Source organism: Neoarius graeffei, chromosome 9 (assembly GCF_027579695.1).
Source record: "Neoarius graeffei isolate fNeoGra1 chromosome 9, fNeoGra1.pri, whole genome shotgun sequence".
NCBI lineage: Eukaryota > Metazoa > Chordata > Actinopteri > Siluriformes > Ariidae > Neoarius > Neoarius graeffei.
Window position 1 is genome coordinate 55,636,180 of NC_083577.1, and position 17,817 is coordinate 55,653,996.

A 17,817-nucleotide genomic window follows, 5' to 3' on the forward strand; every position below is an offset into this window, starting at 1 on the left:
AGCCGGTCGGGAGCAAGGCGAAAACGTCCTTCCTTTCAATAAATACCTCCAGGGCTGCTCTTTGCTCCGTTTTCAATGAGAACTTGCTCCATGTTCGTAATGTTTCTAGTGAATGAAGCGCTTCCGGCATAGATTCTGTAAACAATCTATGGCTTCCGGTCGCAGTTCTACTACGTCACTGCCTTGAACACGCCTCTACCCAGGGCCGTTGGAGATGCTCAAAGTTGATTGGCTCCCGATTTTTCGGGAGCTTGGAAGAGCTAGGCCCTCGTGTTGCATCACGCTTAGGATGGGCGGGCCCAGGCTAGGTGTACCCCACCTCTCGCCCATAGTCAGCTAGGATAGGCTCGAGCTTGCCTGCGACCCTGTAGAACAGGATAAACAGGTGCAGATAATGGATAGATGGATCGATGGATGGATTGTCATCTAGGACCTAATGTGTTCCAGGGGAAGAAAGTTCAGGAATAAAAATCTGTGACTCTAATAAATAGACAAAATATTTTATGCACGTTTAAATAATGTCCATGGGAGAAATATATATATACTTGGAATTTATTTTACAGTTAAATGGGATCCTTGGCTGCAAAATGTCTGAGAACTCTCAGCTCAGGCAGTGGCATAACGTCCACTACACCCTTTGTAGTGTACTTCATTACCAGTAGGAAGCCGTTTAGATTTGGACGCTAGGGGAGGGGGATTGGATTGGCTGTGATTCACACATGATCCGTATGCAAAAATAATGCGGGAATATTTTAATCCACTTCATAATGCTGAGAATGTTTAATGTAAAGTGGTAATCTGTTGATGCTTCCTTTCTAACACGGTCAGTTAATTCCACGATGTGGGATAAGATATATTCACCCAGGGAGATTTTGAGAATGAAACTGGTTTCCCTTTCATACACGGGGACAAAAGCAGGAGCACCTACTTAAAGTAGATTTACTTGAAAAAGGAAGAAAAAAAAAAGTCCAATAAAAGTGAGTGGGAGTAAGTGTGAGCGCCCACCCGGGTTTGGTTTCCAGAGTGTTATTTTGTGGAGTCTGTGGGAAGGGGAGAGGGATTGAGGGAAGTTTTCAACCCTGGGATGCAGACGCCATTATAACCCAAGGACTGCCCTCTTCTTTATCCGCACCGACCACCACAAAGAAGGATTTCTCTCATGGAAAATGCATTTAGATATCACACACCGCTGGTAATTTCTTTAAGAAAAAGAAGGAAAAAAAAGTCCAAGCCCGGTTTCTGCCATGTTCTCACGGGACGGTGAGAGTCTGAAGCATCTCTGTCGAGGTGAGGAGACTTTATAAGCGCCTGAGCTACAGACCCTACAGAGAAACTTTCATTCCTCTAGATGCTGTGTTGTTAGCTAACTTGGCTAACATTACTTCAGTCTGCACTTCTCTTCTTACCTCTCTTTCTTTCTCTCTCACCGGGAAACGAGAGAAAGGGAGACAGGAAACGAGCAATGTTCTCATAAAATGAAATGTTTAAGGATGTTTTCGTAATTAATAGAAGAAGAAACGTAAATCACGTTTAGTTTCCTCTACAATGCCAGTATAATGTTGTGCTAGAAAGCTACGTTAGCGAAACTGGCTAGCTTGTTAACCCATTTATAGATTTAGAGGGTTTTTAAATTACATGTAAACAACAACACTAGCCATAGTTTAAATAGGTCGTGAGTATTTCTATAAATAATAATAATAATCTTTGCAGATTTTACCCAGGTGCTTTTCCTGATGCATGAAATTATGATAAATCCGACTGGAAGGGAAAAAAAAACAAAGCCCCATTCACATTATTTCAAATGACAGGATTTATCTCCATGTTTTATTTTCTGAGTTTTTCGATGGGGCCATGAGGCTTGTTTGTTTGTTTAGCAGCTTTAACAGAAGTTCATGACCACCAGTTATATTATGTAAACAGCCTGTTAAATGATCATACCTTTCACTCAAACGACATTATATACTGCCACTATGTTACAAGACTATCAGAATATATCCATCATTTATTAAAATGCATGTTTAAAGTTAGCGGCTGCTCCAGCTATTTTATTTATTTATTTATTTATTTTTTAATCTGTGCAATGGATCATCTGGTCATTTTCATAGCCTGGATTGCAGGATGTTTTACAAAGATGCACAGAAACAACACAGATAAGTGTATTTGATATTGAAGCACTATACTTGAAGTGTCTCAGTTGGGAGCGTCATCCATCCGTTATCTGTAGCCGCTTATCCTTGTTCTACAGGGTCGCAGGCGAGCTGGAGCCTATCTCAGCTGACTATGGGCGAGAGGCGGGGTACACCCTGGACGAGTCGCCAGGTCATCGCAGGGCTGACGCAGAGACAAACAACCATTCACACCTACGGTCAATTTAGAGCCACCAGTTAGCCTAACCTGCATGTCTTTAGACTGTGGGGGAAACCAGAGCAAACCCACACAGAAACAGGGAGAACATGCAAACTCCACACAGAAAGGCCCTCGCCAACCACTGGGCTCGAACCCAGGACCTTTTTGCTGCAAGGCGACAGTGCTAACCACTACACCACCATGCCGCCCTGGAAGTGTAATTAAATTACAATTATCAAACCCCTCTTGTGAGATTCATGCCTTTTTTTTGTTCTCTTTTAGATAACTGTTGTGTGATATTACTGTACTTTCATTTTTCTTTTTTTTTTTTGCTGCCTCATCCATTCCATGGATATTTGAGATCACACCAAGGTGTTTTGGATGTGTCGGAAGTAGGATGCATCATTTTTGTTGCCTTTCAGTTGACTGACTGAACCTCTCGACAATCTCCATAAGGAATAGCAGATGGGAAGTGAATGAAAGGGTGAATAAATGAAAAACTTTTTCTTTCTTCTTCGTTTGGCTGCTCCCGATTAGGGGTCGCCACGGCGGATCTTTTGTCTCCATTGCTCCCTGTCTTCTGCATCCTTCTCTACCACACCTGCCACTTTCATGTCCTCTCTCACCACATCCATGTATCTCCTCTTTGGCCCTTCTCGTTTTAGTGTGCTTGGCAGCTCCATCCTCAGCGTTCTCCTTCCAACATGCTCTGCATCTCTTCTCAGGATGTGCCCATACCATCTCAGTCTCATCTCTCTTAGCTTAATTCCCAAGCTCTCCACATGCGCTGTCCCTCTGATGTGCTTGTTCCTTATCCTGTCCAACCTCGTCACTCCCATCGCAAACCTTAACATCCTCAACTCCACCACCTCCAACTTTGCCTCCTGTCTCTTCGTTAAGGGTCCTGTCTCCAATCCATACGTCACAGTTGGTCTCACTACTGTCTTATACGTCTTAGCTTTTGCTGGGACTTTCCTATCACAAATAACTCCCGAAATCCTTCTCCAACTGCTCCACCCTGCCTGCACTCTCTTTCTCACCTCACTATCGCAGCCCCCATTTTCCTGCACAGTTGACCCCAGGTACTTGAATTCACCAACTTTCTTTACGTCTACTCCTTGCATCTTCACTATACTCTCAGAATAAATGAAAAACAAACAAATAAAAAAGGAAATTAAAAAAGACAACCGTTGCTTTGTTCTTTATAAACTACTTGACTATCTAATCTCATTAAAAGGGGGGAGATTTTCAGGCTAAAAATTTTTTAAGGGGCGGCACGGTGGTGTAGTGGTTAGCGCTGTCGCCTCACAGCAAGAAGGTCCTGGGTTCGAGCCCCGGGGCCGGCGAGGGCCTTTCTGTGCGGAGTTTGCATGTTCTCCCCGTGTCCGCGTGGGTTTCCTCCGGGTGCTCCGGTTTCCCCCACAGTCCAAAGACATGCAGGTTAGGTTAACTGGTGACTCTAAATTGAGCGTAGGTGTGAATGGTTGTCTGTGTCTATGTGTCAGCCCTGTGATGACCTGGCGACTTGTCCAGGGTGTACCCCGCCTTTCGCCCGTAGTCAGCTGGGATAGGCTCCAGCTCGCCTGCGACCCTGTAGAAGGATAAAGCTGCTAGAGATAATGTGATGTGATGTGAAATTTTTTAAGCTAAAATTTTATATTTACAGGTACCCAATTTATAAGTCTCCTTTTGTATAATTCAACCATCCCCTCTGAAATTATTTGATATCTATACAATTAGATCTCTGCATGGTATGAGAGTAGCCTGCAGTAGGAACAACTATTCTCTGTGACTTTGACCCTGAAAGCCTTTGTGACAAAGGACCACTTTTTAGGAGCAAATTGCCTCATGAGTCTGGGGACAATGAGCACTAAACAATCAGAATAATAACAAAGCTTGGGGTTAAAGCATTACAGTAACAAAAGCAGCTTTGTATAGCTAGTAGTAATCCCTGGGGATTTTTAATGAACAGCCTTGGCTAGCATCTCAGTGCTACACTATGAGCTCATTGGCTCCTTGAATAATTTGGTATTTCATCTACATCTGTTCATACGGAATACAGAAGGCTCTCAAACTGAGTGCTGATCATTGCTGAATTGGATCTTTTTCTTTCAGGTGCATAACAACCTGACATGATGAACAGCAGCAAGAATGGCACAGCAGTGGAAAGTTTGGGTGCCAGCGGGACCATGGTGCTCGAGTCAGCCTCAATCATAGTTATAGCTTTGCTTATCTGCTTGGGAAATCTGCTCATTGTTGTGACGCTTTATAAGAAGCCATACCTGCTGACACCCAGCAACAAGTTTGTGTTCAGCTTGACCTTGTCCAACCTGCTGCTGTCAGTGCTCACGCTCCCTTTCGTGGTAGCCAGCTCTCTGCAGCGGGAATGGATGTTTGGGGTGGTGTGGTGCAACTTCACAGCCTTGCTTTATCTGCTTGTTAGCTCGGCTAGCATGCTCACGCTAGGAGCCATTGCTATTGATCGGTGAGTCAGTCTGTTAGACTTTTTTACAATGACATTACAAAAGTCTGGATCTAGTGTATTTCTAAATTATATATGGAGAGCATCAAAGCTTATCACCTCGCTGTTTATTTTGTATTTTTTTTTAAACCACTGAGTGGTTTAAAAGTAATAGCAAATATTAAAATTATTAATTAACAATAATTCATCGAAGGTGAGGTGAATATAGGTATTATTCACTGAGCCTGAGGTGGATAATTGTATTAGCATAAATACGCAGGTGATTTATTTTTAAAAAAAAAATCATATTCAAAATAATTTATTTCAAACTTCAAAAGTGGCATACAAATGTAATAACAGCGAGGCAAAGACTTGCGTCACTTATCGATCTCAAGTCACATAAAATACTTTTTGTTTTGAAGTAGATAAAATAAATCACAATTTCACCTTACCTTTGAATAGTTTTAGACCAAACTTCATAGCATCTTTAGTGCTTTTAGGAACAGCATTTTCTTTCATAATTTGTAATTCTTCCTCACTTACGGTGACAAAGCGATTGGCTGCCGTTTTGCCAAGTCGCTTCAGGTGATTATCGAGAAATAGTCCGAATTTCTTGACCAATCAGCGCATGTGATATTTCTATAATCACTTGTGCATTTATACTAATACTATTAAATATACATTTTAATGAATTCATATTATTAAATGTTTTGCCATTTTGTTGACTCGCATGTCTCTTGTGACATTTTTAAGTGCAACTCTGTTGACACTCCTGTCCATTCTTGATCTTAGGTACTATGCTGTATTGTACCCCATGATCTACCCCATGAAGATCACAGGAAATCGGGCCACAGTGGCCATTGTTTACATCTGGCTTCACTCTTTAGTGGGCTCCCTGCCACCACTCTTTGGTTGGTCAGCATTTGAGTTTGATAACTTCAAGTGGGCCTGCACAGCAGCCTGGTACAAGGAAGTTGGCTATACATCTTTCTGGGTCACTTGGTGCTGCTTACTTCCCCTGGCGGCTATGCTAGTATGCTACAGTGTTATTTTCCGTGTTGCTCGTATCAAAGCACGTAAGGTGTATTGTGGGACTGTGGTGGTTGCCCAGGAGGAGTCTAGCATGCAGAAGAATGGTCGCAAGAACTCCAACACCTCCACTTCATCTAGCAGCAGCCGCAAGAGCCTCATTTACTCAGGCAACCAGTGCAAAGCTTTCATCACCATCCTGGTGGTGATAGGGACATTCTTGGCCACTTGGGGGCCCTATGTAGTGGTGATTGGAACTGAGGCATTGTGGGGAAAAGGAAGTGTTTCTCCACAGCTAGAGACTCTAGCATCCTGGCTATCTTTCACCAGTGCAGCATGCCACCCATTAATCTATGGGCTGTGGAACAAAACTGTGCGTAAGGAGCTGCTGGGCATGTGCTTCGGGGACCGCTACTACAGAGAGTCATTCGTCACACGTCACAGGACATCACGACTCTTCAGCATCTCAAACCGGATCACTGGTTAGTTCCCTGAGATGAATAGAGATTGTGTGCATGTTGCGTTTAAATGCCCTGAAGTATAGAAAGCTTAAAGGGCATATCACGGGTAAATTCAGGAGCAAGATCAATGTAGTAATTCTATTTTATATTAAACTTTGGTCAAATATCTGTAACATTCTGCATTCTCAGCAATTTTTTTTTACCTTGCGCAATAAAAGAAAAATTCAGTTGAAATCAAGCCATTTGAGGCGAATTGGTCCGCCTCTGAAAAAACTTGGCATTTGAATTTCCCGGGAAACATTGATTTTCGTGACGTCATCTGCGGGATGCCTCCCTCTGACTCCTACGTCAGCGCTGGTTTGTTTATGAGAAAACGACCTGGTGGTTTTCTGCAAATTTCTTCGTTATCGCGTAATTATTAAAATGGTTAACAGATGTATTGTAGGAGGGTGTAGCAACACCAATCTTGATGGGATTAGTACTCGTCATTTTCCAAAAGATCGGACAATGAGAGAGAAATGGGAGCGCTTGGTCTACACAGGCTGTGCACTGAAACTGTGCAAAGCTCGCGCAGCCTGCTGGCGCTTCCGCAGATAACATCACGAATCTGGCTCCAGACTCCCTTGGGATTTTTCCAGACGCATTTTATTTTATTTTTTTCTGCTGTAGACAGATGGCCTTGTGCAAAATTACCCTTCTGGATGAGTGTGTAAAGGGACATACTTTCATATAAAAAAAAAAAAAAAATTGTCCAGAATATGCCCTTTAAACCTGCTGATTTGTCTCAAATAAATGTCTTCTTCAGACCTGGGGATGTCTCCACACCTGACAGCCATGCTAGTTGGAGGAGGGCAGCTTATAGAGCCTGCCAGTAGCACTGGTGATACTGGGTTCAGTTATACTCAAGACTCAGGTATGTATGTGCAACACACACAGACTGCACTTGCCCACAATTCCCACACTGATTACAGTCAAAGGAAACTTTCTCCAGAGCACAACCAAACATTTTTGAAAATCCCAAAAGGCTATGATTACTGGTATTTTTATTTATTTATTTTTTAACTGTAAATAGAGCATATATATGGGCTTTTGTTTGATGGACATAGTCTGCATTAAGCATCTCAGACCTATGATGTGTAACATTTTAATGTATTTGGGTATTTCGGCAATCCTCACTGTTTTCTCCTTTAGCTACAGACATCATGCTACTGGATAACTACTCATCTGACACCTCCCATTTCACACACTACAATGGCTTTAAAAGAAGAAGCTCTGTAACATTTGAGGACCAAGTGGAACAACCTTATAAAAGTATTTGAACCCTTTTCGCTTTTGCATCAGCAAAAAATCAGTAAGACACACCAGTGTCTCATAAGTTCCTTAATAAAGAACGTTTATAAACTGTATAGCAACATTGAGAAACCATGTGCTTTTGTTGCAAGTCATGTCTTACCCATAATTACATCTTTGTTCAGGTGACTTCCCAACAGTCCAAGTTACTGCCGATGTCCATAAGTCCCTTGACAGCTTTGCAGCCTGTCTGGCAAAGGCCATAGAGAATGATGCCAAGCTGCAGCTGTTTGGGGACAGCACGTCAATTCCTAGCAGTTTATTGATGGTACGCAACACACCAAGAGGACCACGGTATCAAGCTGGACAGAGACTTAGGATGGAGAGCATTGATGAAGGAATAGTCAAAGATGATGATGATGAAGAAAATGCCCCTGACGAATCTGTCTGATTGTTTATACACTGCACTTTAAGTACAATATAGAACTGGCACACTGTGCACCAACTATGCTGCCTTATTTGGTACAGAATCTTCTGGTATGCATCCATCTATCCATTTAAAAAAAATGTTGCTTAGTGATTATGTAATTGATTAAACATAGGACCTATGAGCTGGTTAAAGACTTGGATAAAGGAGACTGAAACTTGTACAAACAAATTCCACGTACTGTAATGGAGATGCCGCTATAAGCTGTGTTTGTGTACAGGTGGCACTAAAAACAGGTACAACTTGTATACTTTGATTAGTACTTTTTCCATGTGCCCTATTTTTTTTTTTCTTCTTCTTTTTCCTTTTGGAGGAAGCCATAACCACTATATTGAGTAACTATGCGGTCTGTGGGAACAATTAGTGCTGAGGGGGCTCTTGTAATTTATGTTTAGTATAAATATTATTCTATACATGTTTTCTTTTGTATAATTGACTTTTTTATGGAGATGGTTGGTCTTAAAACAAATTAATTTTGTATTCCTGTTTCATGCAGAGAAAGGTAGCCTGGTGACACTATGCCACAATGTTTCTAATGTTTTATATATATTATTATTATTTTATTTTATTTTTTTTAAAGTTAATGTGGTACATTATAATCAGTATTATGAGCAGTTATTTATATGATTGTATTCAGTCAGTCCATGAGGCTTATCCAGCTGTAGGCCTTAGTTGAAACAGCATAGCATTAGGAAATTATTCCATAAGGAACTTCTCCAATAGTAATGAAATGAAAAGCAGTGTTGAGCATCTTTTATTAATACGGCAGCACTTGAAAATGGTATGTGCTGTCTTGATCATGTTCCTGTTCTACTGCTAATGTAAGAATAAGGAAAATGTTCCACTGGCATCCAAACTGTGCAACAAAGAATAGTTTGCAGTTTAGTTTGAGAATTCCTGTGGAATGTTTTATACCAAGGTCAATATTAATTGTGATGTATATTGTTATGGGGGGGGGGGGGGTGTATAAAAATACCATAAAACAAACTAGAGGAGTTTCTTGTATTTGTTTATTACAATCCCAAAGATTGATTATCCATTTGTGTATATGTATATATTAAATCATTTAAAAGCTACTCTTCCATGTCCATAATTACCACAGCACATTCAATTCCATAAATATTTATTTTGTCCTCTCAACCTGTGTACTTTGTACCTAAACTGCTCACGATTCTGAAACTGATGGCTGAACAGAAGATGGTTCACCTTCCTGAATGCTGTGAAATGACTGGTTTAAACAACGGGGAATGGAGTGGTGTGAGAGAGAGCCATTTTGTCTAATTCCCTGTAATCAGTGGCCTTTTAGCAGCACGCTTTGCCCACCAGCTGCCATGTCATGTTAGCAGAGAAACATTTTTAGTGTTGCTCTGCCATCTATCACTGAAGAGAACCACTTGAAAAGACAGCAGTGGGCTGAACTTTTCAATCAAAGGTCTTCTTTAAAAACCTACCCACTCACATTTCATTTTACACATCCAGTGAGCATCAACGAATCCATGTCTGCATCTCTCAACAATACAGACTTGCTCATTTGAAACCTTGAGAATTTGATTCTATCAGAGGTGCCTGGAAAAACAAATGAGGGCTCATATTTTTAAAAAGTAATGTAGTCTAGACAAACCACACAAGGAAAACTGACAAATCATATTGTAGCAACCCTTTTTTAAGGAAGAGAAACTTATGCATGTCAAACATAAAATCATGCTTTAAAGTCTACAAAACTAGAAAATTTCACACAACACTGCCCAAAGCTAGACCATTTGCACAATGGAAATATTGCCTTCAAATATTCTCAAGCATCCACCATCTAGCCACCTCGGTCACATTTTATATATTATATTTATATATTTTTATATCCTGCAAATTATCTTTCCCCACAGATACAATTTACTCCCATGTGAAGTAATCAGTAGAATAGTCATCTTTTAAAAAAATGAATACTACAAATGGATCTAACAAGGGAATATTCTACACAGCCTGTACAAATCTCAAATATTCATTCAAACGTTTTAAAGCAAATGATGCTGATTGTTTTGTGGGTGAGGGAGGAGTGAGGGGATAGAAACTCAGCAGAGCTACTGCTCATCTTCGTTCTCTTGTCCAGAACCCTCGGATCGGTCTGAGAGTTAAAGGGAGAGACAAAAAAAATAAAATAAACATCATGTTTCCCAATTACATAAACAATAAGTTATGAACTTATTTTGTCTATTTGTATTTTCATACTGTAATCCTCACTCTCTGCATGCAGGCCAGGGCATTGAGCACAGATGCTCACACAAGGTGAAGTATTTCTACTTGTAAGTAATATGAGTGTGTCCTCTAGAAGGTGGTTTAACATGAATCACAACAGAATTTACTGAATTAGATAGTGAAGAAGGGCCAAAAACAACACGAATTCTGTGTTTTACTGTAGGGGTCAGCATAGGCACTGACTGGTCTGCAGATATGCAGCCCTGTACTCAGCAAGATGTGATGCACTGTGCTCTGATGTGTTTCTATCACAGCCAGCATTAACTTTTTCAGAAATTTCTGCTACAGTAGCTCTTCTGTGGGATCAGACCACGCGGGTTAGCCTTCGCTCCTCACACAGATTAATGAGCCTTTGACACCCATGACCCTGTCACTGGTTCACTGCTTGTCCTTACTTGGACCACTTTTGGTCGGTACTAACCACTGCATACTAGGAACACCTTACAAGATGTGCCATCTTGGAGATGCTCAGACCCAGTCATCTAGCCATCACATTTGGCCCTTGTCAAAGTTGCTCAGATCCTTGCGCTTGCCCATTTTTCCTGCTTCCAACACATCAACTTTGAGAACTGACTCTTCACTTGCTGCCTAATATATCCCACCCCTGGACAGGTGCCACGGTAACAAGCTAATCAAACGTGAACAGTCAGTTCTCAAAGTTGATGTGTTGGAAGCAGGAAAAAATGGGCAAGCGCAAGGATCTGAGCAACTTTGACAAGGGCCAAATTGTGATGGCTAGATGACTGGGTCTGAGCATCTCCAAAATGGCACATCTTGTGGGATGTTCCCGGTCTCCATTTTACCCGTCAGTGGTTTGTATATGTTATGGTTGATCGGTCGGTGTATAGTCTCATACTTAATACAATAGTGATATTAACACAATATCATGATTGTAGCTTTCTGTAAATACATCCATTATACATTATAATGTGATCCCACTGCTGTATGTGAAGCAAACATGAAACATGGGAGAACTAGCTTGTGTTCATTTATACTCACTTTTCAGTACAAGAGTTTTTGGGTACATCCTATCCTGAGAAGTAGGCAAGAACGCAGGGAGTTTCACTGCTTGGTTCAGGAGTTGCTAAGACTGATAGCAAGCTTCACCACATCATAAGTAGGCTACAGACCTTTTTGCCGAGCTCCTCTCCTCTCCTATTTTCTTTCCAGAGATTGTTTTTAAAGCCGTTATATTTATAATTTTGTTGCCCTTGTCAAACAGCACTGGGTTTTGAGACATAAAGGTACCGTTCAACTACTATTAAATGCCTACTGAGTATTTGGACACCCTACATACTGCTTTTTGTGTGCTAATATTATGGAGGTATGGGTATGCATAATGAGATGCAGCCAAATTGAATGAGAGACTCCGCCAAGCCTGTAGCAATGTGATGTTTCCACAACATGTGCACTGATTGGTTGAATGCGTTCCTTTCGCTGACAAAATATTAGAAAAATCGAACCTGCTGCGAAAAAAATAATAAAAACACATCACTTTTTCGCACACATTCACCTTTGATAAGAAAGTGTTCATTTACAGGATAGTTGTTCAAAAAATATATATATTTTCAGATGAAAAAATCGTGACGACAAATCGCGCTGTATATGTGTAAAGACCTTCACACTGATTTAAACATTATTAATCTGAATTTGATTACACCTGCAGAAAAAAAAGTCACAACGTTTCACCAAACTGTTTCCATCTACATAACTGATACGCCTCTCCACCAACGATACGCACAAGGAGGACTGCATGCTCTGCCTGTCACATTTACCCATGATCCCCCTCTCTGTTTCGCAATGCAAAGACACAAATACACGTTAACACAAAAGTACAAATCTGCTTTTAGTCACCAAAGCTGGAATCTGTAAAACAGACAACACTCTGGACAACAGCTGTACTAAAATAGTATGGAATGTGAAGTTCACCTGTCCGGAGGTGATTGAGTGAAGCCAGCATTCGGAGCATGAAGGAGGCAGGGACAGTAATGGTGTTTCTTGTCTCTTCCAGCATCAGTTCATTACGAGTTATTACCTACAACAGAATCACATCACATATTAAGAATCCCTGCTATAGTGAGTAGTTAATGGACTAGTAGAGTTTCTCTATTCCATATTATATTGATCAATCCAGGATCATCATCCATCCATTATCGGTAGCCGCTTATCCTGTTCTACAGGGTCACAGGCAAGCTGGAGCCTATCCCAGCTGATTATGGGCGAGAGGTGGGGTACACCCTGGACAAGTCGCCAGGTCATCGCAGGGCTGACACAGAGACAACCATTCACACTCACATTCACACCTATGGTCAATTTAGAGCCACCGATTAACCTAACCTGCATGTCTTTGGACTGTGGGGGAAACTGGAGCACCCGAATGAAACCCACGCAGACATGGGGAGAACATACAAACTCCACACAGAAAGGCCCTCGCCAGCTGCTGGGCTCGAACCCGGACCTTCTTGCTGTGAGGCGACAGTGCCAACCACTACGCCACCGTGCCACCCCCAGGATCATCATACGGTATCTAAAACTCTTACACATCTTATGTCTTATTGGCTGAGTGGCATTCCTGTTCAGTGATGCACTAAGAGCAGCCTGAAAGGGAGACTTGGATTTCTGAATGTTGTTGAGCATTAACCTCTCCTACAAGATACAGCTTTTTGGCAGAAGCTTGGACTCAAACAACAGTCAGCTGTTCCACTAGCTCATGTCTCAGGCACGGAGCCAAGGAAGTCCCTCGCATTCCTTATCCTACTTTCTTACAAGGCTTTGTTGAATACTCAATTCTGATTGGTCAATTACGGCAATCTCCGGTCTTGTTATTTCTGAATAGCAGATGCTGCTATGAATCACAGTTGCTATGGACACAGTTCTGATCATAAACTCTGGAGGACTGTGTCCAATCATATCAATCTGCAGAAAGAAGTCTAGTAAAATTTGTTCCTTTAATAATCAAATTAACAACATCAGCTCATTCATGACACCCTGCTAACGTTATTCAATCAGAAAGCATCACAGAAGATTTTTCTAATATTTATTTTAAATATTCAGTTTCACATGAATTATAATGCAAAGTACGCTAATCTTAAGAAGACTACAGAGTATGTTGCTATGGATGCAGTTCCAACTATAGAATCTAACGGACTACGTTTTTTAGCAGAAGCAATAAAATCATTTTTAAAAAATCAATATTTTGTGTCAGATTTATTTCTTTAGTAAGTAGCTATGTAATAAGCGGGATAATGTACAGCGAGAGGGTTATTATAGCGAAATAAACCACTTCAGGGTGATTCACGACCTGCATCACCCTGTCAGGGTTTATTTTGCAACAGTGACTGGCTCGCTGTACATTATCGCTTACAGGACATCAGCCTGATAAGCCTGACCCTACAGAGGTGTGTTATGCTCTGCTGCCCTCTAGTGCACCTATAAATAGAGCATCTAGGCACACATATCCTGTAGAATACCTGTTCTTCGAGCTTGTTTTTAATAGTTTTTATACTACATCACTGCTGAGTTCCGAAATCTGATTGGCCAGGTGTTGATTAATTTTCTATAACAGCACAGCTGCAATTCAAATTACAGCTTCATATTAACATGTTTGTTCTAAGACATTATCTTTCGCATAGACTTGCATGGCAAACAAATCAACAAAATTTAAGGGCAATAATAAATGCATTTGAAAACATTTTGTTTAAAAAGAAAAAAGTGCTTTCTGTTTCTCATTAACATCACTAGCAGCGAGTTTTTCCTTAATAATTTATAAAGAGAGAAAGAAAAGAGGCTGGTAAGGAAATGACTATTTATAGCTGCTATAAATGATAATAGGAACTATCTTGAATTATTCTATCCACATTCATTGGATATGAGCAATCGCACGCTCTGATTTGGCTACTCTACTGCTAAGATATCAGCTTGTATACTGTGAGTAGAGAAAAACAAAATGGCGGAGCTTGTTGCTGAACCAACCGAGGACGAAATAAAAACTCTATGCGAAAACAAAACACCAAAAAAAAAAGCAACAAAATATGGAATAAAAAAATTTGATGATAAGAACGTATCTTTTTTTATTTTTCAATAAATTATTACAGCATTTTTCACAAATTGCTACTGTAATTTTGCCAGTTTGTTCACATTCTAAGTGGAAATGGTTTTGTCAGATGATTTGTATAAAGTTTTTATTTATCGAATTTGCAAAAAATTAAAATAAAAATGTTCCGTTTCTGGCGGCACGGTGGTGTAGTGGTTAGCGCTGTCGCCTCACAGCAAGAAGGTCCGGGTTCGAGCCCCGTGGCCGGCGAGGGCCTTTCTGTGCGGAGTTTGCATGTTCTCCCCGTGTCCGCGTGGGTTTCCTCTGGGTGCTCGGGTTTCCCCCACAGTCCAAAGACATGCAGGTTAGGTTAACTGGTGACTCTAAATTGACCGTAGGTATGAATGTGAGTGTGAATGGTTATCTGTGTCTATGTGTCAGCCCTGTGATGACCTGGCGACTTGTCCAGGGTGTACCCCGCCTTTCGCCCGTAGTCAGCTGGGATAGGCTCCAGCTTGCCTGCGGCCCTGTAGAACAGGATAAAGCGGCTAGAGATAATGAGATGAGATGAGATGTTCCGTTTCTCAAAATCCAGTGAATGTGGATATAATAAAACAGTTATTCCACTCAATCTCCTCGTACATGGCTTATAACCAACTCGGCGCGCCACTCCTCGTCACTTATCAGCTCAGACTTGATTTCGTGGAAAAACTATTAATTGTATACATTCCATAATATTTAACGTAACCATTAAAAAAGTCAAAAGAAATCATCATTAATAAATAATTGATACATTGTAATAACTGGCTAATTACTGTGGCATAAGAGGAATAAAAACACTTATAGCAGTTATAGAAAAATAATCCATTCGGGGTTGGCATCACATCACCCCACAGTGGATTATATTCCTATAGCAGCATGTCCCATCATCCTGCATTGCTGCTCTGGTCTAGAAAACAAATCAGCAAAGGAGCTTTACTGTACCTCTTCAGCAAGGTCTCTGTTAAAAGAAGGTGACTGCTCAAGTGGGGACCAGATTTTGACGTCATAGTCAATTCCAGATGAGGCAAGAACTGGCATAAAACATAAAGCAGCAATAATGTTGATTTCTTTACTGACTTTCTCCTGGCCTACATTCAGAAGAGCATTGTGATACTCACTTGGGTCATAAGGGTGAGGCTGCAGACAGTTAACTACATGATTATCAGCCTCCAGAAGCATCAGGTGCTCTCCTGTATGCTTGTCCCAGATGAAAATATGGCCGCAGTCTGAGCCACTCATGACAAAGTTATTTCCCCAGAAACATGACTCCTTTATCTGTACTCACAAAGAAAGAAATGATAGTTAACTTAAGATTGTTATACACAATCTTGTCCATATTAAATCACAACATAGATTTTATCCTGTTGGAAATTCTAAGTTCTTCTTGCACAGCACTGTACAGTACCATACCATGGTCCTGGAGTTGCGGTGGCCCTTGTACATCATTTTGAATGTAGGGCGTCTGATGTTCTGAGTCTCGCTCTCCTCCAGCTCACGTCTCTCCTTTCTCCTGCGCAAGAGCTCCTGGATACGGGCTGCTGCTGAGCGCCTGGACAGAGAATAAAATATAGACTTTATTGACACCATGAGAGCTAGCAACATTCTGCCTGCATTTAAAAATAGTAAATCAAGGCAAAATTGGCCATCACCTTTAAATCAGTTGTGATGCGTTTCCACATAATAGTGACAAAATCAATACACTGGCGATTAAATAAATACTCTTTTATGCCCATGCTGTAGAAGTATTGCTGCTCACTGTACCAAATGCAGTGTTTACAAGAATTCTTGATTAGACACAAGGCTCATTTCCAAACACATGCATACCACTCATTTGCTGGGTTAGTCACTGACTGAAGTACCATTAAAACCTACCCACATATTTTTGTAACACACTCAAGCAAATGAGGTTACAGTTAGTCCCTGTAAAAAAAAATTCAATTCCACTTCACCATGAATACATTTTCAAGGTTAATATATGCTAAAAAATAATAAATCAACAAACTTTTCACTTCTTGCAGTTAGATTATTTTAGAAATGAGCTCATCACAATACCTGATCATCCTATCACCTATTGCAGAGCCTCTGAAATTAAACCTAATGAGAAAAACAACTTCAGATGTTTTCCTACAATGCATACAATACATATCCTTACTTTGACAATTATTTCTTAGGTGTACTATGTTGAAATAAATAATACAACTACATGTAAAATCTGAAAAATACATGATTTCCTACACATCATGTAGATGTTACATGTATGAAGGGTAGGCATGGGCATTGTTATAATTCCTTCACAGCAGCAGCTCTACAACAACTGTATTTCACTCAAGTTCTGGAGTACCCATACCTTTGTCCCTGAGCTCCTCTGTACCTGGCTGAGGGGATGAGAATCGGGTCGTCATCGCTGTCATCCGAGTCCTGGTTACTGCGTGAAGGTTGAGTGGAGCTCCGAGTACCCTCTCCACCTGGTTCAGTCCTCTTGAAACCTTCTGCTGTTGGTGGAGTCTCTGAAATGGCTGGGTCTTGAAGTAATGTGCTTCCCTGAGAGCTTCCTGAGGCCCTCTCAGTGCCACTTTCTGAGCTCTTGCTCTGCTCTGGCACAGTCTCTGCTAAAGCTGCCGAGGAGGAGCAGTGGCAAAGATTGTGATCGTGCCGGTTCATGATTCCAGGAGGAACAAGAGGACAGTAGTTAGTCTTAAACAGAAGATCTTATTAAGGTGGATTAATGCTGTTTTTGCTGAAATAATGGCTCACCCTGTTGTGGGCTTCCTGCTGCAGGCTCCTGATTCTCCCTCGCTTGAGCAGGCTTTTGTCCTCCACCACCAGTTTTGGAGCCAGATGCTAGGTTACTCCTGCACATTGATGCAAAGAGATACTTATGACTCTTGTGACAAATTGGCTCTGTGGGAAATACTGTGGCAAAACAAAGCAATTTCCAATAGTTTAAAGTTCATGTTAGCCTACAGTAGTACAGTGCAACATGCAGTTATGCGCGAAGTGTGCATTCCCTTTCGGACAAAATGAAGGAGACAAAGATAACAGTGATAGAAATAAATACATCAATTTAAAAATTTTAATCTCCCTTTCAGAATGTGATATAAACATTCGCTATACACCCCACTGCCTTTGTATCTGTCTCCACAACCACTTCTGTATCCTCCAAGCTACATCCTCTCAGTCATAATATTTACGCACACGTTCTTCCTGCTACAGCTGTTTCAACTGTGAATCCTTACCATATACTTCTTGATATACCTGTTAATACTCTGTCATATTTCATATACCGTCTTCTTCAAGTCAGGTCTGAAAACCAGTTGGGTCATAGCAAAACTACTTTTTGATTTTTGGTTGTTTCCAAGCTATTATTCTGTTAATTTTACTAACCCAATTTCCAGAAAAGCTAGGATATTTTCCCATA

At 40.9% G+C, this 17,817-nt stretch overlaps 2 protein-coding genes across 7 annotated transcripts in view; one reads left to right on the plus strand and one right to left on the minus strand.

The window, feature by feature from the left end:
• The first annotated feature begins 1,070 nt into the window (after positions 1-1,070).
• gpr161a (G protein-coupled receptor 161a) lies at positions 1,071-9,144 on the plus strand. The gene is made up of 6 exons (XM_060929851.1): positions 1,071-1,287; positions 4,462-4,831; positions 5,600-6,318; positions 7,103-7,210; positions 7,489-7,608; positions 7,773-9,144. Exons 2-6 carry the CDS (start codon positions 4,479-4,481, stop codon positions 8,036-8,038), a joined length of 1,566 nt encoding a protein of 521 aa, XP_060785834.1. The 5' UTR covers positions 1,071-1,287; positions 4,462-4,478; the 3' UTR covers positions 8,039-9,144.
• Positions 9,145-9,721: 577 nt separating this feature from the next.
• Positions 9,722-17,817, minus strand: part of dcaf6 (ddb1 and cul4 associated factor 6) — a 47,480-nt gene continuing 39,384 nt past the window's right edge. For 3 of the 6 annotated variants that reach the window (XM_060929850.1, XM_060929849.1, XM_060929845.1), the window contains 8 exons: positions 17,154-17,251; positions 16,747-17,014; positions 16,452-16,493; positions 15,810-15,948; positions 15,518-15,674; positions 15,342-15,430; positions 12,254-12,359; positions 9,722-10,193 (listed from right to left, as the gene is read on the minus strand). In XM_060929850.1, coding sequence (XP_060785833.1) covers positions 10,150-10,193; positions 12,254-12,359; positions 15,342-15,430; positions 15,518-15,674; positions 15,810-15,948; positions 16,452-16,493; positions 16,747-17,014; positions 17,154-17,251 — 943 coding nt within the window. In that variant the 3' untranslated portion in view covers positions 9,722-10,149. The remainder of the gene's footprint in view (positions 10,194-12,253; positions 12,360-15,341; positions 15,431-15,517; positions 15,675-15,809; positions 15,949-16,451; positions 16,494-16,746; positions 17,015-17,153; positions 17,252-17,817) is intronic. The other 3 variants (XM_060929846.1, XM_060929848.1, XM_060929847.1) reach the window with 3 other exon arrangements.